Source organism: Callospermophilus lateralis, chromosome 2 (assembly GCF_048772815.1).
Source record: "Callospermophilus lateralis isolate mCalLat2 chromosome 2, mCalLat2.hap1, whole genome shotgun sequence".
Lineage (NCBI taxonomy): Eukaryota > Metazoa > Chordata > Mammalia > Rodentia > Sciuridae > Callospermophilus > Callospermophilus lateralis.
The window spans coordinates 24,109,617-24,129,794 of NC_135306.1; the positions used below are offsets into that span (position 1 = coordinate 24,109,617).

The following is a 20,178-nucleotide window of genomic DNA, read 5'->3' on the forward strand; positions in this document are numbered from 1 at the left end:
CCCAGCCCCTTTTTTTTAAATGACTCTTTTCATTCCATGAAATCCAAACATGGAAATGTGAAAGCCATCACACCTTGCTATCATAACAGTTTGTCAGAATTTTTACTTTTCTACCAAAAAGCCAATACCTGATATTTATTCTTAGTTTAAGTCTAGACTCAAATATAATTATAGTTATGTCTAATTTTTAAAATAAGATAGGTTATATACAAACTTTAATCACTATTTATGAAATTTATGGATGTTGTTAACCATGAATTTATTTATAAAGTCTTTTTTCACAGTTAATATATGACCAAACAAAATCTCTGGTGGGCTTTTGTTTATATGGTTCTTTTGTATAGTGGGTGGGTGGAGAGTAATAGTTGCATGTGTAATTATAAAACTGACATGATCATTAAAGAAAATCTGCGTTGTAAAGTATGTCAAAGAAAAGTAAAATGTGATGATTTTTAATCATATGGTATGTGTGTTTATGCATGTGTTTATATATAATATGAAAATCATGCTTTCTAAGAAAATATTGAGATTTTTCTCATATTGTTAAATGTTCTTTGAAAACCATTTTTAATATCTGCATACTGCATATTTGCCCATATACTGGTGAAAGTTTAATATCATCAAAATTGTTGAGCAATAACATTCTTATATACATATTTTTTTGTATTTGCTTTCTATATATGATTCCTAGTTAGAAAGGACTCCACAGATCTAACTGAAAGAGTACCTGGGAGTCTTTGTTACAGGGACAGGTCTTTCCCTCTAATGGCAACCCCCCATACATTTTGTTAGTTTTCTTTTTTAGCAGGGCATCTTAGTGAATCAGCATGTTCTTTACATGCTACCACACTTTTGCTTTTGTTTTTTAACTCTTTAAAAACAGTGGTAAATTTTATATATAGTAAAATATGCCGATCTTGGCATATAATTTAAGTTTCAATAAATGTATATACTGCCATGCAACCACTTCCAGCCCCTCCGAGTTGAAATAATAGAAAAATCTCCTACTTTGGATCACTTGGTAAGCATGCTTGAAGTTGGATGTAGTCCCTCTTCTCAGGGAAGGCCCTCCAGGTTGTTTTTTCTGATCAGGAGAGAGGGTACAAGGGTAGCAGACACATTTACTAAGGCTGTGATGCTTTCTTGTCATTGTAAAAAACTAGTCACCCAGTTTGTTTAGGGAAGAGATACTGGCTCATTTCCCACCTGCAAGTGACTATAAGTCTATCACAATTTCCCTTCCTTTCTTTTAGATGCTGAGATTTTTATACCACCAAAGATGGACAGAACCCAGTGGAAACTGAGCTTGCTGGAGTGACTGACCATTAGGAAGTCCCCAGCAGAGAAGACTCCTTCCACCCTTTGTTCCTGAGGCCTGGCAGTGCAGAACTGGACGTGTTCTGATCTGTTTAGTGTTGCCGAGAGCTGCTATAGTCACAGACCTCAGCAGACACCAGGCAACTCTATTTTTATTTCCCTTGGAGAGGATACATCTTAGTCATTAGCAAAACTTTGAGCTGTAGCCAACATATCATAATTTCTTAAAGAATCTCTGCTCTTGTACTTAGTGCTGTTTGAGAGCATCATTCTTTATGGTAATCATGAGATTAGGTCTCATTTCCAGCTACAAGTCTGATTTATATAGGGACCTTGGACATGTCACACAATTGATTTGTACCTCTGTTCTTATCTGTTAATAGAGAATGATGTTTAATGGCTTCTACCTCAAAAATGTGAAGACAAGTATTGTTACTTGTTTTATGTTACTGGAAGAGAGCACTATATATAAACAAAGACTAGTAGTGCTACCAGCAGTCAGATGTAGACACTTAACTGGCTTCACTTTAAAGCAAAATAAAAAGTTAAATGTGTCATCTGAATCATGTGATTGAGTTTTAATTGGGCTGTGCCTCTTATAGTTACAACTGTTAGGGACTGTTTCATTGCCCATGTTTATTCTGCTAGAGAGTCAGCAATGTTAGAGCTGGAATGCATCAGGATTTCTAAAACAGTATCATGTACCTTTGGTTTGGGTGAGTGCACGGTGTCTGGCATGCGTGGCTGAAAATTATTCTTTGTTCTCTAGATATTGCTTCCTTTAACTAAAATGTTTATCTTAATGTCTAGGCCATTTTACTAATTTATTATTTTATGGTTTTTAACTGACCTCTGTTTTATTCAGTTTCTCAAAAGAACTTTTATTTTCTTTGGAAAAATGAGAATGTTTTCTCTTTTTGGCAAGTCTAGAAAAAGGCTGGTTTATTTTGACAACAGTTTTGTGGCTAATCTTTGGGTAAAGTTTTAAAAAAAAAAGTTTTTAATACCAGAACCAGACCCTTATTTCTATATATGAACTAATAGGAAATGCTGCTTTTGGTCATCAGACTATAGATCTATTCCAAACTGTCATTTCAGAAGACATTCTTTACTATAGTATAATGCTAACTATAGAGTCTAGAGGTATTTGCTGTATAACTTAATTTTATTGTGTATTTAAATTTTTCATAAAATAGAAAAAAGAAAAGATATATACTTTGCTTAGAGGAAATTGACTGGGGCGGGGGCAGTATTGGGGATTGAACTCAGGGGCACTCAGCCACTGAGCCGTACAACCCCAGTTTTGTATTTTATTTAGAGACAGTGTCTCACTGAGTTGCTTAGCACCTCGCTTTTGTTGAGGCTGGCTTTGAACTCATGATCCTCCTGCCTCGGCCTCCTGAGCTACTGGAATCACAGTTGTGTGCCACAGGAAATCTACTTTTCAAACTCATAATGGATTTACTATAATTAGATGGTGTTGGCATAAGAGGTTTACAAGTCACAGTTCACCTTTGAGGGGCTATATTTTGTGATTTCTCTTTAGCATGGATAAATGAACATGGTAACTTATATAGCATTTTAATATATTGTAGTGCTCTTGCTTTGAATAATAGTAAAGGACCCGTGCTTTGAACTAGGAATAGAAGTGAATATGTTTGTTTGTTGATAATACTGTGAATTTTCTTGAATGCTCAATTTCCTTAAAATAATATAATGAAACAGCAAGAAAGAATCTGTGTGATTGCAGGTTACTATCAATACTATCTCATCTGAGCAGGGTTGAATTTCTTCAACTTGAGAAGCAGCAGACAGGAGCAGACCTTCTAAGTTAAAGGCAAAGCCAAGGAAGAATTTGTGGGGAAGAAATTGAGTATATGGGGAAAGGAGAAATTTGTGTCCTTGTGGAATAAATAGGTGTAATTTCTTGCATTGCCACAGATTTTAAAATCAGTTTCTGTGTCTGTGTGTATACACAAACATTCACACTTACAAACATATTGTGAAATTTGTAAAAGCCATAACAAGAAGGTGTTTTTAGAAAATAAATAAAACTGACAATTCTTGGTAATTTAAAGAGTCTGCAAGTTTGGGAAGCAAAATTAGATTTTTTCCCCCTCCTTTTGTGCCAGTCCGTAAATACTTCGACTTCTCTGGAAGTACCTTCTGCACAAGCCCTTGGGACTCTTTGAGTGTCCATCGTTGTTTTTTATTAGTACCTAGGGTGAGGGTGGGAACCTTCGAAGCTTACTAACTACAGATGTCCACAAGATCACAGACAGCCACATCTCGCATGGTGCTGCTTGGCAATGCTAAAGGCCTGCCTTTGAGTTCTGGGTCCTGTGCTCTGTGCTTCTGTGCCCTGTGTCTGCAGTTACTCTGTTGGCTCTAAAGGACCACCAGGACATCAACAACAGTAGGTATCCTCATGGCATAAAGGAAAGAGCAAGGGTTTGAGCTTTGGGTCCACCCAGTTTGGTGTCTTGGACATAGTTGTTTCTTCTGAGTTTTGCTGTCATCCAGCTAAACAGGACTTCTCAGCAATATTTCTAATATTGTGGGTCACAACATTCTTTGGGAGTTGGGGTAGCTATCTTGTGTGTGTTGGATGTTTAGGTACTTCTCTGGCCTTTTCCCTAAATTAGATATCAGTAGTGCACACTCACATACACATTGTAACCACCAAAAATAGTTTTGATATTGTCAAAATTTCCCCCCAGTTTCGAATTACTGGGCTTAGACAGCTTCAAATTGTTCTTGGATAACTCTTTAAGTACGCAGATTACAGATAAGCCAAATATGGTTTGGCTTCTAGACAAAAGGTGGATATCTGCAAGGTTCTGGCTAGACATTGTGAGCCAGATGCTTGTTTTCAGGAATTTGTTTCTGGTTTTATGTCAGCTCTGTGAGGTATTTGGTTTTATAGGTAAGCAAATAGATTCAAATAGATAGATGATAGCATAATAAGGTTTCAGATTTTCACAGTCTAAAGCCATTGCCCTTTCTACTGTTTTATGCTACCTGCTAGTGTTTAGATTAAAATCTTAAAGGCAGGACAAGAATGTCCTTAGAGACCATCCTAAAGATTTTCCAATTTGGTGTATTCCAATTACAAACTCCCCCTGCAATAATACCCCAGAGCCTGCTGGGGCTTGGGAAGGCTTCTCTGCCAACTGAAGATCTGCTAGTTCCTTTGGGTTCCTCAGCTAGATTAGAACAACCAACATAGAGAAGCTGTCTGTCCACACACACACACACCATCAGCCCCAGAATTTGCAGCTTTCATCCTGATCCACCCCAAATTCCTACTATATTCTAGACTTTCATCCCTGACCTCAGTGCTCAACTGAAGGTAAGTCTTTGCCCACATACTAAAAAGGGAGTGTGTATGTATACAACACTTATTTTCTGAAGAGTTGGTCCCTCAGGACATGTACACATACCTTGCTGATAATATTCACTGTGGCCACTCACCACAATGGCTTAATAAGAACTAGAATTGAGGCTTAAGTGTCTGTTGGAATTGAAAGAAGGTACAGTTAAAGCAGGGGTTAGCCACCTTCAGCAATTTTCAAGTCTTCAGAGCTGCTGGCAAGGTATGAAATACACACTGCTGCTCTGTGGGAGATTGGATTTTTACAGCATACTTCCTACTGGTGTTATGGAAAGAGTTTTCCATAGCCCCTTCCAAAGCTGGCTTAAACAGTAAAGTAGCTCCCACAGTGGGGAGAACGCACCATAAGGGACACATTAATTTTAGGTCTAGTTTCTCCCAAGAAAGCAAAGTGTTTAACAGTCAACATATAATGCCTATTTCATTCATCCTTCCCCCACCCCTGCTTTTATTTTGGCATATGCACATCTTAAGGCCAATTCTGCATCTGTGAAGTTGTCAGGAAATAGACAAGCTCTGGAGGGGAATATGAGGGGTGTTTAATGAAACAGTGATGAACATGTTGGCTCAGCTTCTGAAAGTAGGGTGGGTGCTTGCCCAGCAGAGCTGAAGTAGTGTCTCCTTCGTTCAGAAGCACCTTCTGTAGAGGAAGAAAGGCCCGTGCTCCTCATACTCGAAGCGGTGGACCCACAGTGGCTGGAAACCCTGAAGCGAAGCCAGGATCGATCCACCAGTCCATACTGCAGTGTCTCTCTCAGGCAACACGTTCACCTGTGGGGTGTCGTTGGGACACATACTACTCAGCTCCTTTTGCAGACGGTTAGGGAAACCACTGAGCATGGTGCTTCCCCCACAGAGTAGGATATTCCCCATGAGGTCCCGCTTGAGGGCGATGTCACACTTGTTGAGGCAGGACACTGTCTGAGTGTGGAGGCCCAGCTGCATGGACTTGATCAGAGATGGCTTGAAGAACATCTCTGAGCAGAGGAACCTTTCCTGGCACAGGTGTATCTCCTTCCCGTCAGGCAGAGTATACTGAAGCTCATGCTCAGAAGGAGGGATTTTCTTCTCTTCGATGGGGTCCAGGGCCACAAAGCAGCATTTTGTCTTGATGTCCTCCACGATGCTCACCTGGTCCTCGGTGAAGTGCTTCCCCGAGTTGTTCATCAGGCACATCAGGTAGGCCGTCAGGTCGGAGCCTGCATAGTCTAGCCTTCCAGTGATGCTGGGCAAAGGATAACCCTCGTATATAGGGACCACGTAGGACACGCCATGGCCGACCTCCACCACCAGGCCAGAGGTCCTTCCGTAGGAGTACATGGACAGGCGGGACTGGTAGGCAATGTGCATGGCAGGTGTGTTAAAGAATTCAAACAGCATCTCGGCATACTTCTCTCTGTTGGTGTGTGGGCTCAAGGGTGGATCTGACACCAAGACTGCGTGCTCCTCGGGCATGATCTTCATCTCCTGTCGGAAGAGATACTCCCAGATGTCCTGCACTGTGTCCCAGTCCACAATGATGCCATGCCGCAGGGGGTTAACGAGCTTGAGACGAACATCTGATTGGAGGAGCTCCCGCCCCACAAAGGTCTCCTTGCGATTATCCCCAGTCTTGGCCGTCTCCATGTAGGGCTTGCCCACCGTCGTGGAGATCTTGTGTGTGGGCTTTGGCAGTCCAGCAAAGCCACATTTGCAGTAGCCAGTGCCAAGGTCCACGACCACTGCTTTGGTCACCTCTACCTTGGGCCTCTGCTTGGGCGCCGTGGACTTCACAGGTTCTTCCGGCTCTGCACTGTTACGGCCAACCCACACTGCCCGCTTCGCGGGGCCTTCCTTTAAGGATGCAGTCTGTAAGACCTGAGTCTGCATGGAGACCTGGTCCCCTGCTTTCTTGGCAGGCCCATCCCCTATGTTTGCTGCCTGAGGAGCCCACACACTGTCAAGAGCCATACTGCTCTTGAGAAAGCCCCTCACTCCCACTGGGTTCAAGGCCTGAGAGGCTTAAATCAGAGGACCACATAGCAATGTTCCCAATGATGACATCGGTGATTGTGACATCATCCAGTGATCCAGGGTTTTCTAGGTACTAGGGACCTTTGACGCATGTTAGAGCACCTTTGGAGAATTGTTTTTGAAATGGTTCCCCTTCTAAATTTTGTAATGAACTTTCATTTCCATGACTGTTTATTGAGTGACTGTACTGGGCAAGGCATCTGGGAATACAGCAGTGGGGAAAAAAAGAGAAATCTGCCTTTGTAGGGCTTATGTGCTTGTAGGTGGGGGTTGGAGGGAGAGACAGACAGTAAATGTTATGTATTAAACAAAATGCTGGGCTGGGGATGTGGCTCGGGTGGTGGCGCGCTCGCCTGGCGTGCGTGCGGCCCGGGTTCAATCCTCAGCACCACATACAGACGAAGATGTTGTGTTCGCTGAAAACTAAAAAGTGAATATTGAAAAGATTCTCTCTCTCTCTCTCTCTCACTCTCTCTTTAAAAAAACAAACAAAAAACAACAACAAAATGCTATTTGTTAAAACAAAACAAATACACGTTAGAAAGTGTTCAGAGCAAAAAGAGATAGCACAGAAAGGGGTGGCAAGGCTACTGTGACCTGGGCGGGGTCCTGAGATGGTGGCAGTTGTGCGAAGATATGAGGGGGGTGAGGGACAGCCACAAGGTAAAGAGGACTGAGGTAGTCATGTGGCTAATGAGGTGGGGCAGTTGCCATCAGAACATAGCCGGGTCCAGCCTGCAGATTTGGTTGTCTGGAAGTTTTTTATTGTAGATAAACACAGTACCTTTTTTTAAAAAAAGATATATTTTTTAGTTGGACACAATACTTTTATTTAGCGCTAGGTGAGCATGCTATTGCTGGAGCCACAAGCCCAGCCCCACAGTACCTTTTATTTATTTGTTTATGTGGTGCTGAGAATTGAAACCAGTGCCTCACAGGCGTTGGGTAAGTGCTCTGTCACTGAGCCACAACCCCAGCCCCTCTGGAAGTCTTTATTGGACACAGCTGCATTGGTTTTCCAACCCAATAGCAGAGCTGAGTCACTGCGGCAAAGGCTGCATGACCCAAAAAGTTGAATGAAAATCAGTGTCAACTATCTGGCCCACCCCAGCAGACCAGTGCTGCCTGTAGAAGGAGGCAGGAAGGAGCCAGTGGGAAGGGAGAAGAAAGTGGGTGGCGGAAGGTGACCAGCTCCCATGAGCCTCGGAAGCCATCACAAGGATTTTGGCCCTGACCAGGTGAGATGAGAAAGCACTAGACAATTGTGAGGAGAGGACTGATGCTATCTGAGGTTCATTTTAGCTGGAGCCTTTGTTGCTGTGGTGACTGCCAAGCTCTTCTGTCTTACTTCAGACCCTCACTTCATACACTTAGGACAATCCTAAGAGGAGTTCTTTGGACATAATATTTGTCACCTTCTCCTTTATCAGGGTCATGGGGTCAGCAAGGAAATTGGACTCTCCAGAGTCCCATTAATGAGAAATCGAGGAGTAAAGCTGTGGGGGTAACCAAGGTATCCAGCCGGCGAGGCCAAGGTCTCCTACTCCAGCTGCCTCCCTGGGGGTGCGCTGGACACACCTCGATGAGACCCAACACGAGTCACAGGCTGCTCAGACACCGTCTGGCAGGCACTCTCTGAAGCTGGGGGTGTTGATGCGGAGGCTGCCACTGTCGGGCACCCAGAACCCAGTCTTATGCTTACCTTGAACCTCACACCCAGCCCCTGTGCTCTTAAGGGGGCAGCCGCTACAATGGTGGGCTTTCCCCTGTAAGGAGTTTGTGGGGGTGCTCTTGGCTTTGTGAGGTGTGAGAAGAAAAGGACCAAGGACAGGCTTACGAGCTGTGTAACTGTCTGACGGGGACGGCCAAACGGGAGGAAAGCACTTTTGGATCCTCAAGATTTCTAAGGAGGCTCGGTGGGTAGGAGTTGGATGAACTTGGGTTAGAGTGCAGTGTGCTCTTAGGTTAATCATTTGCATTCTGAACCTCTGTACTCAGCTCTGCTTCCTCCCAGGATTCTGCAACAAGTACCTGGTACAAGGGCAATGATATCAACCAAACTATTGCAATATCATGTGCATGTACAAATATTTAACGACAAATTCTACTATTATGTATGATTCTATTATACCAATAAATATGGAAAAATATAAACATAACAATAACAAAAGTACCTGGTACAGTGCCTGACTTACTGTAGGAGATAAAATATTTATCATTCTCAGCAGAGGGTCCTCAGTGAACAGGGGGTTAGGCGTGGAGTTAGGGGAGGGAGCACTGCCATGCAACCAGCACGGGCTTCATGAAAGAAGGTGCGGTTCATAAGAAATTGCTAGTGAGTTTTAAATTAAAGAGACAGACTCTCATTACCTTTAATATCAGCTCCGAGACGGCTTCTAGCTCCCGCCTCCAGCCACCTAATGCAGTGTCGAGGTTTACAGAAGAGACTAGCGAGAGAGGGTGAGCACGCCAGGGAGTGAGCTTTTATTGGAGAACAAAAAATTCCAGGGAAATCCCATCCAATGAAGGTTAAGGGGGGCAGCATCCCAAGGTCAAGAACAACGATTGGGTCTTCAGGTCAGTGGCCAGGCACGCCTCTGCACGGACAAGCCCTTGGACCTGGGAAAGGGTGGGGAAGGCTCAGACACAGCTGTGTCTAAGCGCCTCTCACCCAGCCAGGGAGGTAACTCAAATCACATGTGGGGATGGCCTCCCACAGGAGCAGAAATCTGAGACCCTACTGTGCTTAGATTACTAAAACTGCTGGCCACCTGCTCCTGCCTGGAGCAAACTAAAGTTAGAAGGATAGGGGCGGCAGGTGACAAGACCAGGCCCCCCTTAAGAGTGCCTGAATGGACCAGCTCCAGTGACATCACAATCCTAACTGGTTGCCAAGACACTACTGGAGGTGGACTCTCATTTCTCCCTAGGGAGCTCTAGGATGTGGATGTGAGAAAGGAAGGCAGATGGCGACAAAGAACAACCCCAGCCCCATGCCCATGGGCACCGCCCAGGGGGACCCAGGAGAGGCAGGAACCCTGCCAGGTCCTGATGCCAGCATTCGGGACTCAGGTTCCACTGCTCAGCTGAAGATGAAGCCCAAGAAGGTGCGCAAGATCAAGGCACTCATCATTGACCTGGGCTCCCAGTACTGTAAGTGTGGCTATGCTGGAGAGCCGAGGCCCACTTACTTCATCTCCTCTACTGTGGGCAAGCGCAGTCCCGAGGCAGCTGCGGATGCAGGTGACACCCGCAAGGAGACCTACGTAGGCCACGAGCTGCTCAACATGGAGGCACCCCTGAAGCTGGTTAACCCACTCAAGCATGGCATCGTGGTGGACTGGGACTGCGTCCAGAGCATCTGGGAGTACATCTTCCACACAGCCATGAAGATCCTCCCCGAGGAGCATGCTGTGCTGGTCTCTGACCCTCCGCTCAGCCCCAGCAGCAACCGGGAGAAGTACGCGGAGCTCATGTTCGAGACCTTTGGCATCCCTGCCATGCATGTGACATCCCAGGCACTGCTGTCCATCTACTCCTACGGCAAGACCTCGGGGCTGGTGGTGGAGAGCGGGCACGGGGTCTCGCATGTGGTGCCCATCTCCGAGGGCGACTTGCTGCCTGGCCTGACCAGCTGCGCCGACTTCGCAGGCAGCGACCTCACCAACTACCTGATGCAGCTGCTCAATGAGTCTGGCCACAAGTTCACCGACGACCACCTGCATATCATAGAGCACATCAAGAAGAAGTGCTGCTACGCGGCTCTGCTGCCAGATCAGGAGCTCAGCCTGGGCCTGAACGAGCTGCGGGTGGACTACGAGCTGCCCGACGGCAAGGTCATCACCATCGGCCAGGAGCGCTTCCGCTGTGCTGAGATGCTCTTCAAGCCCTCCCTGATGGGCAGCCACGAGCCAGGCCTCCCTGAGCTCACAGCCACCTGCCTGGGCCGCTGCCAGGACACTGGCTTCAAGGAGGAGATGGCCGCCAACGTGCTGCTGTGTGGCGGCTGCACCATGCTAGATGGCTTTCCCGAGCGCTTCCAGAAGGAGCTGAGCCTCCTGTGCCCTGGGGACAGCCCCACAGTGGCTGCTTCTCCTGAGAGGAAGACTTCTGTGTGGACCGGCGGCTCCATCCTGGCCTCCCTGCAGGCCTTCCAACAGCTCTGGGTCAGCAAGGAAGAGTTCGAGGAGCGAGGCAGCGCAGCCATCTACAGCAAGTGCTGAGGGGCGGGTCCCCAGGCCACTATACAGTTACAGAATTTCACATAAAATTTTAACTTGCGATGGTTCTTGTCTGGTCTGAATTTCTTGGTCTAATCTGATAATAGAAGGTGTGGGGAGCTGGGCTTAGAAGTGATTTGCACCTTTGGTGCTGGTTGATGGGAATGGGAAGTGGGGGCCAGTCTGGATGCCCCTCCCTTTTCCTTTCTCCTCAGTAGGTGATATCAGCTCATAGCTTAGAGTGTGGTGTGCTACTCCATTAAATCCTCCAGATTCAAACTGGATTCAACAGACTCCGCATTGCTTACTCAACCATCAGCCAAAAGGGAAATAGCTTTTGCTAAGGGACTAGCCCACGAGAGTGATTGGCAACTGGAGAAGACTTAGATTCCTGGCATTAGTCTTAATGTTCCTGGACCCAGTGCCAGGGCTATGGGCTTGGGAAAGTACCAGAACAGTCATTATTACCTAAGCCATGCTCACTAGACCTTCTTTATTACCCAAGGTCCATCTTCTGGCCTGAAGTTTGAGTATCCAGTGCCAGGCACAGAACTTTCCTGTAGAGGGATGTTGCAGGTTGGAAGCCTGAAGGTAGACACATTTTATTTGGCTGGCACAGTGTATAAATTTTCCTCTTAAATATGAATTCTTTCAGTGGGGCCCTCATTCTCTACGCTGCCGAGGTCCCTACTGAATGATGTCTTCATACCTACGTACCTGCTTCTTCAACATAACTTTTACTTAACTAGCATTAGTTTCTGTTTCTTGCAACCCAATACTGATCATAAATGACTAATACTGATCATAAAAACCTAATGAGGTGCAGAGAGGGGAAAGTGATATGCCCCAGTAAACAGGTGCTGCATGTGAACCCACTGCCACAGGCTGGTCTTGAAGATCTCCCCAAACCACGTCTATGTCTATGTCTATCCCCTCCCCACCCCTCTCACCTTCCCACCCCCTCAGCAGCTTCTGCTGTGTCTGGTCACAGCTACTGTCCTCTTCCTGCTTGGTCATCTCTGAAAACATTCCTGTGTGGCAGAGACGTAGAGCACCAAGCAAATCAACCCTTGACATGAACTCAAGCCAGCCGCCGGCATGACAGGAGGTTTAATTTGCGGGTGGGTCAGTGACCCAATGAATGTGCACTCATCTCTCCTAAGATGCCAGTAAAGTGATGATAGAGGAAATAAGTGTGTGGTCCTACTGCAGATGAAGAGGACAGTGGAGATTTCCACCAGATTCTGGAAGGAGAGTGGATTCGGGAAAGAACAAGGCAGAAAGGCTGCAGCCTGAACTGTGCAGGATGCTTCCTATTGTGCAGAATGGGCAGAGGTTTGAGACTTGGAAATGCCCAGTGGGGAGGGACATGGGGGTGAAAACAGGATGGGGGAGGGCTGTAACGTGCTCTATTTGGAAGCACAGCCTCCCTCCCACACCCCCAGGGTACCAGTTGGTATGTGTCTGTTTCTCAGGAAGATGGTTGAAGTCTCTCAAGGTGGTGCTAGTTCAGGGAAGAGGAAGAGGGCGTGTGTGAAGAGCTGACCATGACCCTGCCTGGCCCTCACACCCCTTCTCCAACCTGGGAGTGGATTTTAGGTCTCGTTGACATTCCTGAGGTGGTGTCTCCACTTTTCTCCTTATCTCTTCCCAACAACTCCCATATGGGTACCAGATGTGGCCCAGGGATGACCTCCCCTCAGCTCCAAGGGCAGGCAGGGCATGCGATGTAGGCCAAGCCAGTCAGGCCAAGCCACCTCCCTGGCCCTAACGTCTGATTCCAGAGTGAATGTTTAACTCAGTCCTGTCATGCAGTGGGACACGTGCTCTCTGGGAGGTTGATGTCAGCTGGGGGCGGTGTCCCAGAACTCTGGGCCAACATTTAATCCCAAAAGGATGTCAGCTTGACGCGGACCCACCAAGGAACCTGGGGCCTTGCACATGCTAGACAAGGGCTCTACCACTGAGCTACCCCCCAACCCCCCTAAGAGCAATCTTGATAATAAACATTGAGCAGGGAGAGATCAGACTCTCTAGAAAGGCAAAGAGGATGAGTGGCCTCTCAACCCATCCAAGTAGTAGGACATCACCACTCGATGTCACTCCAACACTTGCTCACGTCTCTGGAAACCTCAGGCAAGATGTCCCTCCTTTGCTAAAACACTGGCATTCTTAACCTGGAAATCTCAGGGCAAGTTCAGAATCATCTAGGGAGCTAGTTTCTAAAAAAAAAAAAAAAAAAAAAAAAAAACCCAGAACCCAAACCCTTATGGTCTTCCTCCCTAGACTGCAGTTCAGTAGGTCTGGAGAGGAAACTAGGAACCTGTACTGGAAAAGTTCCTCAGATAATTCTAAAAAGACACTCCTATTAAACAAATCGCTCAGAAACGTGCATGGCATGTGCTCAGCACATGTGAATGTTTAGAAGTAAACAAGGAACTGTGATGTGGTACAAACCAAAGGTACCAGGAGATGCTGCTCCTTGGTGTTGGGTCATCTTTTGCCACCTGTCCAAGCTCCATTCATCGCTCGAAGTGCTACTCAACTCTGCTCCCTTGGAACATGCTTCCCGATATGCTCAGGCAAGAGGCTTCCTCCTCGCGTCCCTTTACACTGCTGTGACCATGGGTGTGTCTGCCTTGGCTTCTGTCATCTGCTTACCTCCACAGAAAGAACAGAGACCATGTCTGGCCATCTCTGCATCGCAGGTGCAGGCTGGCTCCTGGCAGGGATCTGGGGGAACGCACCCTGAATTTATTGCCTTGAGGGACCAATTTGTATTTGCTAGTCCTCCGCTTTTTATTGCTCATTCTTCTCAGAACTTCTCAGGATCCTGAGGGTATCAGCTCTCAACCCTTCAATTCTGGCTGCGTGTTAGAGTCACCTGGGGAGCTTTTTAAGAAATCCCAGTGCTCATGCTTCCCCTGAATTAAATCAGAATGTCTGGGGTGGAGTAAAAGCATGGGTGTGATTTAAAGGGCCCCCAAGTGATTCTCCCCAGCGCCCTGTTGAGAACCACTGCTGTAGGGAAGCCTCAGGGCCTGGCCTTTCATTTTCACAGCCAGAAACACCAGCTGATCACGCAGCTCTCAGACTAGGAAAGTGTTATTTTCCTGAGATGCCGATCCTTTAGCATTCCACAGGCTTTTGAAAGAGTTTCCTTCCTCTTGGTTTCTGCATTTATAGAAATATGTAAAATAACAACCAGGAACCAAATAAGTCATAGCAAAATAAATAGAGTCTGGGAGTCAGGCAGGAAAGCAGTGCTTTAGGGATCTCCCTTGAGCAATTGCAGATAGAGAAATTGAGAGCAAAGAAGAAAAAAAAAATTTTGGCAGTACCCGTTCTTCTCTATCCAAATACCAGTGGGAAAAAACATGCCCAGTTTCCCTGCCAGAACTGTGGTTTCAATGGGGAACCTTGTATGAGAAACTGATCTTGCACCCCGCTTTCCCATTCATAGGAGGAGGTGCCATGCTCAGATTCCCCCAGTGGGGTAGCATCGGTGGGTCCAGTGATGAGCTAAACTTTTATCCCCACCCAGCGCCCAGGAGATGGAACAAGGTAATGAGAGGTAAGGCTAGTTGGCACTCAGCTTCTGCCATACCCCGCCCCCATCCTCTGCTGATGGTGGGGCTCACTAAGGTACTGATCTTATACCCTCCTACTTGGAGAGAATGAAACACTGGGAGTCAGTGACTGGCTTTTGCTGAGAAAGTATTAGCAGAGTTGTGAGGGAAGCTGAACTTTCACCCAACACATTTGTAACAAGGTAGTGTGAGTCAGCACCTCACCTTTGCATTGGAGGTATTAGTGAGGCACAGTAGCAAGCTGGGCTTCCCTGACCATCTGGCCATTGAGCTGTACCTCAGTGAAGGGGGAGGAGGTATCCAATGAGAAAACTATTAAGTAGGATTCAGAATGTCATGCAAAATGTCCAAGATTCAATCTAATGGTATTCATTCTATAGTAAAGAAATTGGCCTTGCCCAAGGGTATGTCTGGCTTTTGCCCTCAGTATCTGAGAGGCAATCTATATCATACCCCATAGAAATGCCTTTGTTTAGGGTAGAAGTGGCCACACTGGATCTTAGGCTAAGGGTGACCACACCCAATAATCGTAGGTGATGGCCAACTATGCCAGATGGATCAACAATGTGATTTAGGGTAGGAGCTTTCAGTCACACCGTGGCAGTTGACCTCGAGGCTGAGATCAACCATGTGGTCTGTGTAATGAAGCCCCAGTAAAAACTCTGAACACTAAGACTTGGGAAAACTTGCTTTATTGGCAACACTCTGTATGCATTATCACATGCTGAAGCCAGGACAACAATGTTCCCTGACTCCAGACAGGGAGGATGGTGGACCATAACCATAAGAGCTTTCAGTGAGTTCTGGGAATCCTTCAAGGGAATTATGGTTCTGGGTGTCAGAAGTAAGGTGGGCTTGGGGGCTGTGCTGTCTACTTCTCATACTTGTCATAGCAAGAACCAGGAAAGCTGCAACGAGCATGAGAAAAGACAGTGAGTAGGTTCCAACAGTGAGATGAGCAAGGAGTGGGATCTGACCAGGATTTTAAAATAGCATCATATAGTTATTTATAATCAATTACAAATTATCTTGGAACACATGTAAGCATAGAAAATAATCTTGGGGAAAAATAGGAGCTATAAAAATAAAGATGGAAATTATAGAACTGCAAGATTTTAAAATTCGTCGAATGGGTGAACTTGAAGGCAAATCAATATAATTTACCTAATAGGAATAAAATGGAGGGAAAATAGATTTAAAAAGTGAATCAAGTTCCATAGACCTGTGAGATAAGAACAACAACAACAATAACACCAGCAAACAAATAAAAGTAACATTCATATCATGAGAGTTCCAAAAGGAGAGGAGAGAGGAAAAGAGTGGAACTAAAAGAGCGTTCAAAGAGATAATGACCAGAACTCTCCAAATGTGGCAAAAGACAAAGACTAAGGAAATGAGCAAACTGAAAAATAGGGTTAACCCAAATAATTCCATATCAGGATACATTAGAATTAAACTTCTGACAACTAAAGAGAAAATCTTGAAAGCAGAGAGAGATTATGATTTACTTATAAGGGGACAGTAATTTGAATAACAGTAGACTTCTCATCTGAAACCATGGGAGGCTAGAAAGAAGTGATCAACATTTTTCAAGTACTGAAAGTAAAGAACTGTCAACTATAAACCCTATGTCCAGAAACCATATCCTTCAGGAATGATGGAGAGGTAAAGGCATCTAAAGATGAAGGAAGATTGAGCTGTTTGTCTGTTTTTTTGTTGTTGTTGTTTGCTTTGTTTTTTGCTAGCAAACCTATCCTTAAAAGAAGCTCTGTAAATAGACAGGAAATGAAAACAGATAAAGGGTTGAAACTTCAGAAAGGATTTGTATCCAAATTACACAAAAAGTACTTAAAACTCAATCAATAGTATGGAGACAATCCAATTTAAAAATGGGCAAAAAATTTGGACACTTCACCAAAGAAGACATAGAGGGAGCAAATAAATATATGAAAAGATTGTCAGCATCATATATTAAAGATGCAAAATGGCACAGCTGCCTTAAATGAGAGCTTAGAGTTGCTTACCATGCTGAACATGTTCTTGGCTTGGGATCCAACCATTGTATAGCCAGCTCAGTTGAGAACTGTGTCTCCTCAAAACCCTGCACACATAATCTATTCATAATTATCAAACACTGGATGACACTGCAATATCCTTTGGTCAGTGAATGGATAAACAAACTGTGGTATATCCAAACAATGGAATTTTGTTTGCCCACAAAGAAAACTTACCACACTGCCAAATGACGTGGAAGAAACTTAAGTACATTGTGCTAAGGGAAAGAAGCCCACCTGAGAAGCGACACCATATATGATTCTAGCCATGTGGTATTCTGGAAGAGATAAAACTATACAGACAGTAAAGAAATCAGTGGATGCTAGGGGAGAGTGTGGAGGGACGAAGGGGTGATGCCAAGGAGACTTCTGGGTGGTAAAACTGTCCTGTATGGACCTGTGATGGTGGATACCTGACAGCATGTACCTGTCAAAACCCAAAGAAGTGTACCACACAGAGTGAACCTAAATGTGAAGCGTGGACTCTGATTCATAATAATGTGTCAGTATTGGTTCATTAATTATAACCAAGGTACCCTGGAAGGCAAGAATTAGTGAGAGTTTGTGTGTGTATGTGTGTGGGTGTGGGTGTGCGTGTGCACATGTGTGTGGTAGGGTGCTTTATGGGAACCCTACTGTCTGCTCCATTTTTCTGTAAATCTAAAACCCTTCAAAGGAAAATTTTTTTAAAATGAAATTTAGAAAAAGACACTTTACAGAGTGTGATAAAAATATTTGCAAACGGGGTTTTGTGTGAAGTACTAGTATTTTGAAATTTCAAAAACCCTCAAAGCCAAATAGTTTTTTAAAAATCCAATTAAAACTGGTCATAATACGTAACAGCACCCCAAAGGATGCACAGTTGGCAGATGAGCACAGGAAAGACATAGTCCACCTCAGTAACCAAGAGGGAAGGCCATTAAACACAGATTGATCACTGTGTATCTCTCTGTGTGTGTGTGTGTGTGTGTGTGTGTGTGTGTGTGCATGCGCGTGAGGGGTGACTACTCTAGCAGTGGGCAGGACAAGGAGAAACCAGAATACCCTGCATTGCTGCTGGAATGTGACAGGTCCAGCTGCTGCCGGAAGTACTTCAGCAGTTTCTTGAGAAACTGAATGTGCAGCTGCCATGCACTCCAGCAGTGACTGTAGGGTGTTTGTCCCTGAGAAATGAAAGTTTGTCTTCACACCCCCCCTCCGCCCCACAGATGTCTAGAACAGCTTAGCTTCGTTCATTATAGCTAGAAACGGAGCACAACTCATGCCTTTGGGCGGGTGAATGGCTAAACTGTAGTGTACCCATACAAGGGAGTACTACTTGGCCGTAAAAAATGATCTAGTGGGGCAGCGCTTTCAGGAATTTGTTTAGCAGGTTTTTCAGTTCTTTCTGGAAGACCCCCAAGTTGGTGGTGGTGGGAGAATTAACTACAGGTGGCTGCAACCTGGAATTATGTTGAGAAGAAAAAGTCAATCCCAAAGATCACAGATGTGATCCCATTTAGTATTCTCTCTCTCTCTCTCTCATTTCTTAATGGTCATGTTTTTGGCTCCAAAAACTTTTTCATGTTGACATGGTCATCTTTAAGAAGTTATTTTTTTTCTTTTTTTGGCAACTTTAATGTCCGTTAGGAACATGATCTAGACTGTGTCATTCACAGAACATCCTTAGAGCTTGGTGCTGTCCAGCTCATTGCATGAACTCAATGTTTTTTTCTTTTATTTATTCTAATTTGTTATACATGACATCAGAATGCAATTCAGTTCATATTACATATATAGAGCACAATTTTTCACATCTCTGGTTGTACACAAAGTATAGTCACCCCATTTGTGTCTTCATACATGTTCTTAGGTTAATGATGTCCATCTCATTCCACTGTCTTTCCTAACCCCATGCCCCCTTCTCCTCCTTCCACTTTGTCCTATCTCCCATGCTCCCCGCACCATCCCCATTATGAATCAGCATCCTGAGAAAACATTTGACATTTGGTTTTTTTGAGATTGACTTACTTCACTTAGCATTATATTTTCCAACTCCATCCATTTACCTGCAAATGCCATGATTTTATTCTCTTTTAATGCTGAGTAATATTCCATTGTGTATATATACCACAGTTTCTTTATCCATTCATTGACTGAGGGACATCTAGGTTGGTTCCACAATTTAGCTATTGTGAATTGTGCTGCTATAAACATTGATGTGGCTGTGTCCCTGTAGTAAGTTGTTTTTAAGTCCTTTGGATATAAACTGAGGAATTGGATGGCTGGGTCATTTTCTAAAAGCAAAATTATAGAACAGGTTAGTAGTTACCAGAGATTAGGGATGGGGGAAATGAGTGCATCCCCTTTATAGTGGTGACTGTATGAAAGTGAATATCCTGGTTGTGATACTATACTACTGTTTTGCAAAAGTTACTATTTGGGGAGGGGGACTGGGTAAATGGTACACAGGATCTCTCTATATTTATTTATACAACTGTATGTGAATCTGCAATTATCTCATAATAAGAAATTTTATTTAAAAAACTTAAAGGGCTGGGCACAGTGGTGCACACCTGTAATCCCAGAGGCTTGGGAGGCTGAAGCAAGAGGATCACAAGTTCAAAGCCAGCCACAGCAACTTAACAAGACCCTAAGCAACTCAGTGAGGCCCTGTAAATAAAATATATTTTTAAAAAAGGGCTGAAGATATGGCTCAATGGTTGAGCAGCCCTGGGTAATAAATCCTAATGCATAAGCCACACCTTAGACCAGTTAAATAAACATCTTGGAGGTTGGATTAGGTATTAGTACTTAAAGCTTCCAGATGGTGCTAAATGTAGCCAAGTTTGAGAACCACCACCTTAGCTAACTGTAAAGCATGGGCATTCAACATACAAAGCTTTGGGGTCACACAGATAACTCTCACAAAAGCAGTGAGGTATGGAGTGATCCACCTAAACCCTTAGGTGACTACCTGTCCCCATTTACTAGCTTTGTTTTGAAGATAAGAAGACAATGCAGGTAAGTGTTACATACATTGTCAAGTGTAACATAAATGTTCTGATCAACGTGCGATGTATACCTACATACATTTTTTTTTAATTGATACTGGGGATTGACACCAGGGATGCTTTACCCCTGAGCTACCTGCTAGCTTTATATGTATATTTTTAATCTTGAGAGAGGGTTTTGCTAAATTGTTGAGGCTGACCTTGAACTTGTGATCCTCCTGCCACAGCCTCCTGAGTCACTGGGATTACAGGTGTGCACCATAACACTCAACATGTGTGTTTCAATATGTTTAAATATGTCTGAAATATCTACTGGATGCAGAAATTTTCATTCTTATTATCTCATTTGACTGCATCAACAAACCAGCAATGTAGGAATTTTGAACTTAGAAAGGAGCCTGAAACAAACAGAATAACACTTCTGACCTCAGGAATAGAGATAGATCTGCTTCAGCAGAAGTCGACCAGATAGGGTTTGCCCCACAAAGGTGGCTGACAAAGTAATCTAGGTTTAAAAGTAAGCCCCTATCTTCCCTTTCGCTTCTAGGAGACATAAATAAAATTCCTGTAAGGGCAATTTTGGTTGAATTATCTGGG

General features: G+C 44.6%; 3 protein-coding genes across 4 annotated transcripts in view; 2 read left to right on the forward strand and 1 right to left on the reverse strand.

Annotated features, from left to right (window-relative positions):
* Elp1 (elongator acetyltransferase complex subunit 1) overlaps nucleotides 1–1,880 on the forward strand; it is a 56,647-nt gene extending 54,767 nt beyond the window's left edge. For both annotated transcript variants that reach the window (XM_076845714.2, XM_076845715.2), the window contains exon 37: nucleotides 1,254–1,880. In XM_076845714.2, coding sequence (XP_076701829.2) covers nucleotides 1,254–1,318 — 65 coding nt within the window. In that variant the 3' untranslated portion in view covers nucleotides 1,319–1,880. The remainder of the gene's footprint in view (nucleotides 1–1,253) is intronic.
* Nucleotides 1,881–5,338: 3,458 nt separating this feature from the next.
* Actl7a (actin like 7A) lies at nucleotides 5,339–6,661 on the reverse strand. Its single transcript, XM_076843207.2, has one exon. It carries the CDS (start codon nucleotides 6,659–6,661, stop codon nucleotides 5,339–5,341), a length of 1,323 nt encoding a protein of 440 aa, XP_076699322.2.
* Nucleotides 6,662–9,690: 3,029 nt separating this feature from the next.
* On the forward strand, nucleotides 9,691–10,947 carry Actl7b (actin like 7B). The gene has a single exon (XM_076843208.2). It carries the CDS (start codon nucleotides 9,691–9,693, stop codon nucleotides 10,945–10,947), a length of 1,257 nt encoding a protein of 418 aa, XP_076699323.1.
* The last annotated feature ends 9,231 nt before the right edge of the window (nucleotides 10,948–20,178 follow it).

What these genes read in the sequence shown, in the direction of transcription:
- Actl7a (XM_076843207.2), bottom strand. Translation starts at nt 6,661, where the DNA reads ATGGCTCTTGACAGTGTGTGGGCTCCTCAGGCAGCAAACATAGGGGAT.
- Actl7b (XM_076843208.2), top strand. Translation starts at nt 9,691, where the DNA reads ATGGCGACAAAGAACAACCCCAGCCCCATGCCCATGGGCACCGCCCAG.